At 41.7% G+C, this 13664-nt stretch overlaps 1 protein-coding gene and 1 long non-coding RNA gene across 6 annotated transcripts in view; one reads left to right on the top strand and one right to left on the bottom strand.

The window, feature by feature from the left end:
• LOC147014182 (macrophage mannose receptor 1-like) overlaps positions 1 to 13664 on the top strand; it is a 99300-nt gene that overhangs the window by 83029 nt on the left and 2607 nt on the right. For 4 of the 5 annotated variants that reach the window (XM_085851939.1, XM_085851936.1, XM_085851937.1 and 1 more), the window contains 4 exons: positions 4143 to 4292; positions 4472 to 4585; positions 8900 to 9091; positions 9253 to 9318. In XM_085851939.1, coding sequence (XP_085708065.1) covers positions 4143 to 4292; positions 4472 to 4585; positions 8900 to 9091; positions 9253 to 9318 — 522 coding nt within the window. The remainder of the gene's footprint in view (positions 1 to 4142; positions 4293 to 4471; positions 4586 to 8899; positions 9092 to 9252; positions 9319 to 13664) is intronic. The other variant, XM_085851938.1, reaches the window with a different exon arrangement.
• The window catches only part of LOC147014183 (uncharacterized), a 60936-nt gene that overhangs the window by 45326 nt on the left and 1946 nt on the right, over positions 1 to 13664 (bottom strand). The gene's annotated exons all lie outside the window — the stretch shown is intronic.

The following is a 13664-nucleotide window of genomic DNA, read 5'->3' as shown; positions in this document are numbered from 1 at the left end:
TTACTGCCGAGTGGAACAGTGAGTGCAGCGGTGGCTATTTAATGGAGCATAACATTTGGGGAAAAACGTCCCAGCTATCACTAGTGTGGACGATGTTTGACCAATCGGGAAAAGACACCATGAGCAGGTTGGAAGAAAACATGTACAGGTTTATTTATATAGGGGGGACACGGGGGAGTTTGCATGACAAGCGTATGCAGTCAAGGTTTTATTCACAAGGAATGGCAAAGTACATATTCAGGGTGTTTGTGACGGTGTGACACGTTTTCAATGGGGAACATTTTCGTATGGCACGTATGTACAGCAAATAGAACAGACGCAGAGCATAACTTGTTCCCTTGACACTTATGAGCCCCTTTTACAATCTTACTTAATTATCTGCACATGACACTTGGTGCCAATTAGAATCACAACCAAAGAAATGTAGAGAGAAAGAAAAGTAGACAAGATGTAAAGCAGAGCGTGGGTACAGCTCCTTACCTTAGTCAGATGTGTGGAAGTTCATATCACATGCAGATTCATGCAAACTTGGTGGCTCTCATGGTCTAAACAGGCAAATGTGAGTGCAGGCTTGGCCAAAGGACTCGTGGTAAGGGGACCTTGATAGATCGAATGTCCGATAGATCAAGATGCTCGGAAGATCGGTATGCTCGGTAAAGCTGCTTAAATGTCCCTTGTTCAAGGTCTCCCACGAATGTTCTCCCATCATGGAGATTAAGCTAATCTGTTGTTTTCCGGTGGAGTGCAAGATCGAACTCTTTCTTCCTCCTCCAGCCACGGAGGTTGAGCTCATCTGCACTTTACAACACCGAGAGAGCTTGATGTTGTTTGTTTTGTTGAACGATGTCGTTGAATGCACATGCTGACGCTGAACCACATGACATGCACGAATGTAGGTAATTTGGTCACAGGAAATTTGGTCACCGGAAACTTGGTCACGGTAAAACGGTCACAGTAATTCGGTCAAAAGGTAATTTGGTCACAGTAATTCGGTCACGAGGTAATTTGGTCAGAGTAATTCGGTCACGAGGTAATTTGGTCACAGTAATTCGTTCACGAGGTAATTTGGTCACAGTAATTCGGTCACAAGGTAATTTGGTCATGGTAATTCGGTCACGAGGTAATTTGGTCACGGTGTTATTATTATTATTATTTACTAGCCGAAACCCCGTCACAGACAGATTCCGTTCATTCAACCACCCTCACCAGCTCACCCACACTCGAGGGACATGGACTGGACAGGGCGTGCTTGCCCCCTCATACTCATCCCCCGCCCCTGCCCCATTCCCCCCGCCTTCCATTTGCTTACCCCCGCCCAAAAATTTAATTACCCAGGCCCCGCCCCCGCTTCTTCACTCCCCGCCCCCGTCTCTTGATTCCTCCCCCTGTCCACCTCCTCACACTCGACCCCGCCTAATTCACCCCAGCACCCGCCCCATTTCCCCCCCGTCTCCCGCTTTCAATTTGCTTACCCCCACCCAAAAATTTGCTTACCTTGCCCCCCCCCCCCGCCTCTTCACTCCTCGCCCCTGTCTCAACGAAAAGTGCTTATTCTGCTTCAGAGTTGAAAGTTGAATATTGCCACGATGTGCGATGCACTCTTACAGGTACGAAGTTTCTTTCAGTCCAGGTCACAGTACCGAGAAAAACGTGACGCGACCGCTAGGAGGAGCACAAAATTGGTCCTTCAGTATTAGTATATAGATTACTCACTGCATTTAAGGCCAGTGAGGCCCAAGAGCAGTAATAAACATTTTCATTTTATGGCCGGCGAATCTTGTTGGCATAATGACGTATTGACCAAGTTTACTGACTACTATAATGGAATCGGAATTTAAAAGTTGGAGAGACAGAATCTCTCGGATGTTGTTTGGAATATATATTCTACGAAGATTATCGTAATTCGGACATTCAAGCATGAAATGAAATTCATCTTCGACTATATACGACAAGTCTCAACGATGCTGTTATAAAACGGTTTTATGAAATTTTCCCGGAAGATCGTCGATTTTAGACGAATCAGCGTGCGTTCCAGACATCTCTTTACCAGGGCCTTAAATGCAATGAATAATAAATAATAATAATACCGTGACCAAATTACCTTGTGACCGAATTACTGTGACCTAATTACCTTGTGACCAAATTACCTTGTGACCGAATTACTGTGACATAATTACCTTGTGACCGAATTACCTTGTGACCAAATTACTGTGACCGAATTACCTTGTGACCGAATTACCTTGTGACCGAATTACCGTGACCGAATTACCTTGTGACCAAATTACCGTGACCAAATTACCTTGTGACCGAATTACTGTGACCAAATTACCTCGTGACCGAATTACTGTGACCAAATTACCTCGTGACCGAATTACTCTGACCAAATTACCTCGTGACCGAATTACTGTGACCAAATTACCTCGTGACCGAATTACTGTGACCAAATTACCTAGGGACTGAATTACTCTGACCAAATTACCTTGTGACCGAATTACTCTGACCAAATTACCTTGTGACCGTTTTACCGTGACCAAGTTTCCAGTGACCAAATTACCGCGCCCCGAGGAGCCACGGGCTCAAAAGGTGAACATGGCGAGGGACCAATGATGGATGGGCATGTGGAGCCATTGAGGGATCCAAAGATGGATCAATATAATAGAGGGGGTAGAGAAAAACCAAACATTATAACGATGCATACTTTTCTCAAAGTCTCTCTGCAGGAAAGGTGGGAATCTATCTCACATAAACTAAAAATATATATGTTTGGGGAAAATCCTACATGTCTCTGAATGCTCATGGGGGTCTTTTTCCATAACCGCAACACTATGAGAATCCCAATGCTACACACCTACCCAGCTGCCGGACCAGTTTCATCGCTTATTGGCGAATCAACAGAGACAGCGCAGACAGAAATGCATACCAATGAGGCTCCCAAGCATGTAGCACGTGCAAATGTCCAAAAGCAATCAACATATAAATTAAACACGACCGATATAAATATTTGGATGACCCAGGCAGTTGAGAAATGCAATATTGTCAGATTAATCTTCCTTCACCATGTTCTCAACAAACAGATGAGTGCATGTGTGGTGCCAACTTCAAGAACTCAAACACCCTGAGTGCTTAGTTCCATCAGTGAATGGTTCTGGTGGGTCTGTAATGTTGCAGGACACATTTTCCTGGCATGATTTGTGTGCAGTCATTCCCTTAGTAAGCAAGGTCAATGCCAATCGCTACTTCATGATACTAAGTGATCATCTTCACCCCATGTTGCAGTATTTCTTTCCTGCCGGGAGGGGTATCTTCCAAAATGACACTACCCCCATCCACAGAGCACGTGTGGTCGCCAAATGGTTTGATGAGCATGAAACTGATGTTATCCATATACCATGGCCTTCTCAGTCACCCACCTGAACCCAATGTAGCAATTATGGGATCTTCTGAAACAATGCCTGAGACAGCATTTTCCACCTTCATCAAACCAGAGTTGATTGACTTTCGTGTGGAAGAATGGTGCCGCATCCCTCCTGCAGAATTCCAGATGCTGGTGAACTCGATGCCTTTACCATTACACATACAGGCTGTACTGGCCGCACGTTGTGGCCCAACACCCGATAGAGTGACTTTACATTTGTATTTCCATTTTTTTTGGTCCACTTCCTGTACATACATACATACATACATTCATTCATTCATTCATACATACATACATACATACATACATACGTGCCTACTTTATAACGAGCTTGGAGCATTGGGCCAATGTTTGCAGAGTTATACAGTGATACACTTCCCTTTTGAAAGATTGGAGGGAAGAATATGATCAGCCTGAAATTAGAAGATAATTTAATCGATGAGATGATGTGTAAAGAAAAGTTTGGAAGTAACCAGAAAGCTTATCCTTTGAGAGGCAGAGGAAGAGTCAGTTGGATTATTGGACAAACTGAGATTTGTTCAGGTGGGTGGGTGGGTGGAGGCTGTGTAAGTAATTACGTGACATTGATCTTTTTGAGTGAAAGGACAATAGTTTACATTTGAAAATTGACAATATGCTTTCATAAACCAGATTTGATCCACCCATTTACCTATGTCATGTCTTTACTTCTGGATTTTAAAAATTTATTTTCCATTTTCTCTGGCAGAACCAACTCCGACAGAAGCACCTGCCCGAGGTCCTTGCCCGTCAGAACCAAGTCTTGGATATTGGCAGGTGTTGGCTGACTCCTGTTTCTTGTTTCAATCAGACACTAAGCTCAGCTGGATGGGAGCTGCAGCCACCTGTTCCAGGCTCGGTATGATCCCATCCATATGAGCCAAAAGACCATGGGCTGGAATGGCTGCAGGAAAGGCTATAATGTGCAAGGGCTAAGTTGATTGCAAGGGGGGAGTTGGAGAACATTGTTGATGAAGTTTTACATAACACCTTAACTTTGTGCTGCCGTTCTCTTCATACTGTACCCCCTCATACTAGGGGGTTCACTGGCCAGCTTGAAGAGCGAACTCGAAAATGTTGTGAAGCAGTATACAAGTTTCTCGAAAAAGAAAGCCAAGAGTTTTTGGATTGGCCTTCACCGTAGCTTTAACGGTCAGTGCCCCCTACTGTTTCACTTTTTGATTCCCCATGCCCCTTTTCTGATTTCTCTTTCTTTTCTGTTTCCTCTCATGTCGACTTGTTTTGTTTTATTATGCCATTTTTTTCTTCTTTGGGGTAAGCTTCAGCGGCTTTTGTTTAAATTCGTTACTATTGCACCAATGTGAAATGGGACAGAGGTAATTGCAAAGTGCAAGAGAAGGGATTAAATCTAAAATGGTGATATTCTGTGCAGTCTCACAAAACACCAATTTTCCTCTTCAATGCATTCCCACCAATACTGACAAAATTATTGCAAAGCATTTAACCTTATATTATGGAGAGTTGTTGGAAATAACTTGTGTGTTTTCTGCTGTGCAGTGAGATGGACTCATTACTTCCGCCACCGAAAGTGGAAGGAGGTTGTTTTCACCCCCGTCTGTCTGTTTGGCTGCTTGTTACTTACGAAATCTAAAGATTTCGTAAGTATATTGATGACTTCAGTCATCTGTTTGTGTGTTTGTTTGTTTGTTTGTTTGTAGGCATGATAACTCGAGAACGGAAGAAGCTACCAATGTCAAATTGCACCACGTGATTCAGGAGGGTGATGGCTAGTGCTGATTAGATTTTGGTCAAAATCGGTCAAAGGTCAAGGTCACAGTGAGGTCAAACATTCGATTTTTGATGGTTTGGTACAGAATCATCGTAGAAACTTCTGGTTTGCGTCGCTACCTTCTCTAGAGACAGCTTTTATTAGACAAGGTCAGAGGTCAAGTTGACCATTTCGTAAGTACCAGTCTATGACTGCTTGTTTGTCTGTTTGTGTGCAGGATATCGCAAAAAGTTGTGGACGGATTTGGAGGGCAGGTTGGGTGTGTGACAAGGCCGAACTGATTCGATTTTGGTGAAGATCCGAATCTGGATCAGACTACTAGAATTTTTTAAGTGATTCTTCACCATTGAGAGATTGGGCTGAAATGATAAATATAGCATGATATCTCAAAAAGTTGTGGACGGATTCGGATGAAACTCGGTAGGCAGGTTGGGTATATGACATGGACAAATTGATTAGATTTTGGTGAAGATCTGAATCTGCATTCGGATACGAGGATTATTTAATTTTTAAAGTGATTCTTCACCATTGAGAGATCAGGCCAAAAACGATATATAGCACTCGTGTACAGTAAATGTTTATTATTGTAAATTAACAGACTTTATAAGTGTACCTGAAACAAACTACTTCACTAAATAACCAAAACAGTCACTTTATAGTATCAATCAATATTTTGTATCACTTTGTAGTATCAGTCAATATTTTGTGTGTCTGCCCTCTGCCTTCTTGGGTGCCACCACTCTTTACCAATTCTTCTTGTATAGTGTATACAAATGAAGCACTCTTACAGAAATACGAGTATTCAGCCAAATATCCTGTGGTACATTCCACAGTTCTGTAAGGTTAGTTGGGTTCCTTTTGTTCTTCTCTGTTTCTAGATAATCCCATATGGCTTCAATGGGACTCAAGTCTGGACTCTGGGTGGCCATTCTAACATAGTCAGAGCAGACCAGCTGTAAACTTGTTTTCCAATACTGTTTCACTGTATTAGAAGTGTGTTTTGGATCATTAACTTGCTGGAAAATGAATCTTCTTCCGAATGATTTTCACAAGGAACTGCATGGTGCTGCAGTATCTGCTTGTACTTCTCTTTTGTTAGCGTCCCATTGATTACGGTGGGTGGAGGTTATGTTTTCACACCTGTCTGTCTGTCTGTCTGTTTGAATCTGTCCACAACTTTTTGAGATATCCTGTTGACAGGCAGACAGACAAAACTTAGTGGACAGGTTAGGTATGTGATAAGGACAAATTTATTAGATTTTGGTGAAGATCCAGATGTGGATCCAATAATTTTTTAACTAATTCTTCACCATTGTGTGATAGGGCTGAAAACAATATATAGCATGTTATCTCAAAAAGTTGATGGATTCGGACGAAATTTGGTGGACACGTCAGGTGTGCGATAAGAAAGAATTGATTTGATTTTAGTGAATGTCTGGATACGATAATTTTTTCATTTTTTTAAGTTCACCATTGAGAGATTGGGCCAAAAACAATATGTCGTATGGTATTTCAAAACGTTGTGGACAAGTTATGACAAAACTAGGTGGGGGAGTTGTTTAGGTGACAAGAACAAGCCGATTCGATTTTGGTTAAGGTCCGAATCCAGGGTGCGATCCAAAACGTAAACTGTTCAGCCTCACGGAGGTATGCACTCTACTGAGTGTCATTCTAGATTTATCACATCTTCCTTCACTAAATGCTGAGATCCAACCACAGACAGTTACAGAGCCTCCCCCATGTTTAACTGTAGGATGCGAACATTGTGTGTTGTAACGTTTTCCAGGTTTTCAGCCGACGAATGCCTTCAATCCAGAAAGTTCAAACTTTGATTCATCAGACCAGAGTACCCGACTCCATTTTTGTCACCTAATCTTGGTGTTGCCTTACAAGTTTCAATCCATTCACCTTATTCTGTGGTTTCTTTGCTGCAATTCTGTCATGGAGACCTGCTGCAATCAGCCTTCTGTGCACAGTGCTCGACGAGATGTTAATGTTCAGGCCTGCTGTCATTTTATTTGTCAGCTGCTGACTTGACTCTCTTATATCGTGTAAGCTGAGCAACTTTAAGTGCTTGTCTTGCCTTGCGGAGGTTCACCTGGGTCTTTCTGTCCTTTTCTGGTCTTGTACTGAGCCAATTTATTTCACCGAATACACAATGGGGACCACAATCAAGCGGAGCATCAGGGCTTTGTACAAGATGTTAAATGGGGATTAGCGCACATTTGCGCTTTGAGTTACTTTGACCAGTAATATTTGAATATCCAGATCTGGATGCCTGCTATTAGTGCATTGCGCTGATGGCTCCTGCTACTCCAAAGGCAGTGGCGGGCATCTGTAGTGATTGTAGTTGAGGCAGTGGTTGTGGCGGCATGGTGAGTGAGCTGTGATTGACATGGCACGGTGGTTTGTCAAGGCGTCGTGGTTGTTGAGCAATGGTAAATGTATAAGCGAACTTCTGTGATGTTATAATAATGGGGAGTGATAATAAAGGTGGAGTTTGATCATTGTCGTGGTTGGAGGTAGAGTGTGGTAAAAGTTGAAGTAATGTGTCAGTTCGATTCTGGTGCACGAGTCAAACCTGGATTTGGTTCATATGCAAGTTTGCTGCTTGCTTGGTGTGTGTGGTTGTGTGAGAGAGATTCGTGTACAGGGAATTAAGATGGAAAAAGAATGGGGGGAAAAAAATCTAACTTTTCCCACACAATACATATTCACCCAGAAGCCCATTACACAAAAGGGGAGGACTATCTGGAGCAAGTAATAATGAAATAACTATCTCAGGATGTCGTGTGCCATTGCCACAGGGGTCACAGTTTTCAGAACTGTCGCAATACAAGGAAAAAAAAACTGTCCCATCTTTGCTCTCTCCCTACCCCCCCCCCAATCCCAGTCCTTACCTTCCCACTCCAGGCCTTCAAGACCCCTTCCCACCCGACCACCACCACTCCTCAACCTCCCCCTACCCCCCCCCCCCACAGAAAGTCTTCATCCTCCCCTCCAGAAAGCCCTCACCTTCCCCCCTCCATTTTCAAAGCCTCAACCTCCCTGTTACAACTCTGTCCCATCAATGCTCTCCCCCCCCCACCATCCACCCTTTCTCCTATCCCAACACTGTTCTGCCCTTCTCACCCTCTGCCTGCTCATAAAAGCAAATAGGTATTCCCACATTGAAACAGCTGAATATTTAACACTTTTCCCTCCCCTATCATGCTCTCACTGACTTCACAGAAACTGCAATCGAAACAAGTCCTACAAACCACGATCGAAATAGTCATGGCCTTTCACGGTTACCTGTCCAACTCACAATCCCATGAGATATGTAGAAACCCCGTGGAATTGCTACTGACAAGTAACCATGAGACCTGAAACCAATGATCTCTTCTTCCTGATACATATATACACATTGTGAAAAGTAAACAATGACTGTTTGGCAAAGATTAATTTGGCTATCTCTGAGAAAAATGATGACACAGAGACAAACATCTCTCTTATAGTAGAGATGCCTCATGTACAACACCATTCCACCAGCAAACCATGGCTTCTCTGTCTTCTCCTTTACCTTGTGAATTGTTATTACTCAGAAGTTATATTTTTAAAGTTTCAAAATTTGTTAAGTTGAAGTTTGGTGATGTGAGTTTGGAGCACCAAATAGGTACTGCCCATGTTTTAATATGGCTGTTCATTCTTGTGCTCTGAACTGCTCCTTTTTCTAGGTAATTATTCTTGGTTGGATGGGAGTTCAATGGGTTACAATCCTCATTGGGAATCAAATAGGCAAAGCCACAGCGATGACCCAAGTGGAACAAATGAGCGCTGTGTGGCTTTGACGATTGACTCTAAAGGTTTCAGCTGGAATGACCACTCTTGCACACACCGTGCTGGCTACATCTGCCGTGCATCCAAAGGTGGGTATTTGATTAATCATGTGTGAAAAGCAGTATTCTGGCAGCTTTTCGGTGAAGTAAAGCTTTCTAATTGAATGCCTCATACTACTCAACTCTTACCCTGAGCTTGAGAAACACAAAATAGCCAAACCCTCCTGACTTGTTTCCACCTGTTCATAAAGTTGCACCTAGAGTGATTGAGAGCAGACCAGAGGCAGAAAAAGTGGTCCCTACAGCCCAGATTGATGGTGAGTCAAACTTGAACAGGTCGATATAATAATCTTCACTTTTTCTTGAATTGTGTCATTTTACATCCCCTTCTTGACCTTCATCCCTCACACTTCCCTGCGCCTACCTTCTTAGTTGGTGCAGGTGATATGTTAGATAACCTGACATTTCTTTGCAATGCTTAAAACAAAGTGAGTGACCTCATCCATATATATATATATATATATATATATATATATATATATATATATATATATATATATATATATATATATATATATATATATATATATATATGCTAGTGTCCAACACCATCTTTATCTTTGAGACTTGTCTCCTTCCTTGGAGACTTGGTGATCCAGTCTCAAACGAGTTGTGAGGTTATGCCAATCATGTCTCTTTAATATCACAAGATAGTAAAATTTGCTTCTAATTTCAGCAGTTGATGCGGTTCCATCTTGTTGAAACCATATATATTCCTCACCCTGTTCCATAGGTGAGTCTTCTGCATGTGAAGATAGCAATCTGTCACAGTTACTGGTGTTTCGGTATTAGGGTGTTCATAGTAAAATTCACTTTTAATTTCAGCAGTTATAAAAGTAAACCCTTTCTCAAACTCTGGTCTACACTTTGAATGCTAATAGCTGAATAGATGCCCTCTACTCCAAAGGCAAAACATGACATGTTTGTTTTGCTATCTCTCATGCCTTTGACAAGGTATGTTACGCTACCATTCTCATCAAGATCTTTTCAGTTGGGATCTCACGTCCACTTTTCAAGCTCAGACCTACATTTTCTGGAAGCTGGTGTCCCCAAGAGTAGATTTCTCAAAACCAACCCCTTTCTTTACATCAGCCTATGCTTTAATTCATAGAGGTGATATTTTCACTCAGCCCTTGCCAACCTCCAATCAGTAGCTATGAGCAGTTTGAGGATGGATAGCTTGTCCAAAAACTCTGATTTTGCTCAGAATCTCGCAAGGAAGTCACATCTGATGATGCATTGATAGCACAAGTTCCTTAAGGTGGGTTTGGCCAACAAAATACTGACCCTCACCAAAAAGTCTCATCAATTTGGTTTGACTAACCTTCAGAGAAAACAGCTCAAATCCCATTTTTACCTTTAGGAATGAAATAAAGATCTCATCGATGCTCTGAAGACACTTTTCATCCACTTTGTACAAACCCCCGATCATGGTTATTCACTATCCTAGCAGCACCTGTCTTCAGTAGCAAAATTATTCAAGTCCACTCGAGTCTTGAAGGTCGGTAATTCGATTATGACACTGGTTGAGGCATACTAAAGACTTTTAAAATGGTTTGTGCTGCTTCCTTGCATGACGCTTTATTCTAAGCATTTAGAGGAAAAACCATGGACAAACCCCATTGGTTAGCGTTCATGGAGAAGAGGAAATTCCTTCCTCAACTGCACTGCTGAATGCAGAGAGAAAAGTGACAACGAAGTGACATCACTTCCCCCGAGCTCAAGGATGATAATCTGAAGCCACATCCTGTGTTGTCTCATATATTTGTCCATGTGTGTGCGTCATTTGTGTTGCAGATCCTCCACGAGCCTCAAAGTAGATAAAACAACTAAAAATGAAAACGTAATGTACTCCTCTCTTCCCAATGCTTATTAATGTCTATATAATCCACTTTAAACAAACCTACTGTTTCTGCTGTCACGACCTTTCCATGGAGAAAATTATACGCAATAACTACACTTGTCTCTGTGTGAAAAGACCTTGTTGACTTCTTCCTCAGTATCATTATTCTACCAGGGGAGCACCCAGGGGTATTGCCCTTTTTTAAGATCTATTGATGATTCCGTTTATGTTGAATAAGGCCTTTTAGTTTTCTCGAATGAGGTAGTTTTTCTCCTGGTTTAAAGAGTATTTTATAGGATACTAGCAGGGATACCCGTGCTCCGCATAGGAATGCCGTGGATGACGGCGGGTCTGAAGGAGTATGTCACAGTTAATTGTAAAATTGTACAGGCTGCCACCATTATTATTTTTTTTCATCACCACTATAATATTATATTTTCCCCACCATGTTTTATATGCAGAAGACTCGAGTTCAAAAATGTTAAGATTTATTGCCGCATCAGATAAAAAAAACCATAATGCCTCAACAATGTGAGGCTGGTTTCATGTCATCATTTGCGACTTAATTTATAGGTCGGGCATAACCCAGCCTGGCCCAGCGTATTTGATTTATTTACGTCTGTTATCCTGATAAAAAATTATGTTATATTATGTATACGAAGTTACAACGTACCTACGCCCATAACCATTCTATAAAATATCTACATAGCCCATAACCATTTAATTATAAAATATTATACACATACGCTATACGCCATCACCATTCTATTTATATCTGTAAGATGTATATATACAAACTACCACCACCATTTTTTTTATTTCCCACCACCATTTTTATTTTTCACCAGCAACATGTATTTCCTTCATCGCACATCCTATTCCCGTTTATGAAATAACTGAAGTAGCTCAATAATTTTAGTGGAGTGCTCGAGGATAAACAATATTTGATGTCTTCCCCTCTGGGGCCAATATGTATAAAGCCTCCGATGATCCCACTCTGGAGCATCCCACAGATAGCTGACCATGGTGAAAAGCAAGGAGTGGATAATTCCAGCCCTGCTACTTTCAATGACTGTCCTTGTGCTTATTGATAGACATCGCAAAGCACAGGCATACAGGAAATTGTAGTCTCTTAAATTCAATTGTTGAATTTGATGGAACTAGTATGTGCCCGTAAAAAAATAAATAATTAAAAAAATAATAAATAAATATTCAAACCACGAGCAACAAACAACAACCACACAGGCCGTTTCTTCGCTCTCGCGTGCCCGCACGTGCGTGGCCTGGAAGTTCGAATATTATTCGCAGTTACGATTATTCGCAATTTAGTTTTAATACCCAATTGTTAAATTAGCGCCAACGTATTTTACCTTTTCGCAATGTCGTGGCAAGGAAAAACAAAAAGAGAAGAGAGAAAAAAAATTTACTTCCTGGTTCAGAGCATACCAGCACTCTGATGGTAACGAAATTTATACACCGTCTAATATGAAAACGATCATAACTTGGAGCATTGTGTTTATCTATAAATGCGCATAAGAAATCGAGAAATTATTAGAATACACAAAGTCATCATTATCCGGAAGTCCGTACGTTGTAACCCGTAATGGATCCGGAAGTCCGTACGTTGTAACCCGTAATGGCGAACGCGGCTGAGCTTCCCTTTCCCATCGGCCATGCCCACGCAACAACGTGTCTATCATTGGTTTGGTAAATAAATGGCCATAACTTGGGAAGCACTTGTCCGATTGATATCAAACCTTGAAAAGGCACATCCTCAGGTCCCCAGCAATATACCTGGCAAGTTTCAATTAGATCGGACCAGCGGTTGTCGACAAATGGCGGTCACAGACACACACACACACACACACACACACACACACACACACACACACACACACACACACACACACACACTGCTGGAATTATGGATAGATGAGTGGAATTCGTGGAATGAATACATCGCACATCCTGTCATGATAGTGGCCTCAATTACATGTGGTAGTAGTCTTTTCACAATCAGTTTAGTTCCGTTGCAAAGTTTTGGTGCATCTAGATCACGTAATAACATAATAGGGCATCCAACTTTAACGACAGATTGTACGGAGGCAATCCTGGTAATTCCAATGAGTTTAGAAATTCTGTGGGATAATGTACGGCTTGCTCAGTATCCAGTGTGGTGTCAATAGACTTGTGACTATGTTGTTCACCTGGAATTACTTGTAATAACTGATGGTTTATTACACGAACTGTTTCATTAAGTGGAGCCAGGATTGTTCTTTCACAGAGCCACTGTATGTTTTTGTAATTAGTCGCTAAATTGGGATGCACATGAGCCTCTAATTCTTCCATCGATGAAACTATTGTACCACAGTCATCGGGAATAGATATTACATCATTTGTGTTCAGGATTTCACCATTTCCAAGTTTGAGAAGTAATTGTTTGAAATTGCCAGCATCTAAATCACCATATAATTTGACCCTCATATTTGTTGTTAGATGGATAGTTTGTACAAATGTCCAGAGGTATGAAGATTTTATACTGGCTTTCATTTCATCATCTGGAGTGCCACGGGGTACTACAGGTAAAGTTTGTCTGAAATCGCCAGAAATAACCAGCGTAACTCCACCTATAGGCAGATCTACTCCTCTTAAATCTCGCATAGTTCTATCTAATGCTTCGAATGCATCCTTAGGCGACATCGTACCTTCATCGCAAACTATGAGGTCGCAATTCTTCAGCACTTTTGCTGCTTCAGTTTG

This window comes from Eptatretus burgeri, chromosome 13, assembly GCF_056783735.1.
Source record: "Eptatretus burgeri isolate ZD-2024b chromosome 13, Ebu_testis_v1, whole genome shotgun sequence".
Taxonomy (NCBI): Eukaryota; Metazoa; Chordata; class Myxini; order Myxiniformes; family Myxinidae; genus Eptatretus; species Eptatretus burgeri.
Note: the sequence above shows the minus strand (reverse complement) of the source record. Positions and strands in the feature narration are given on the sequence as shown.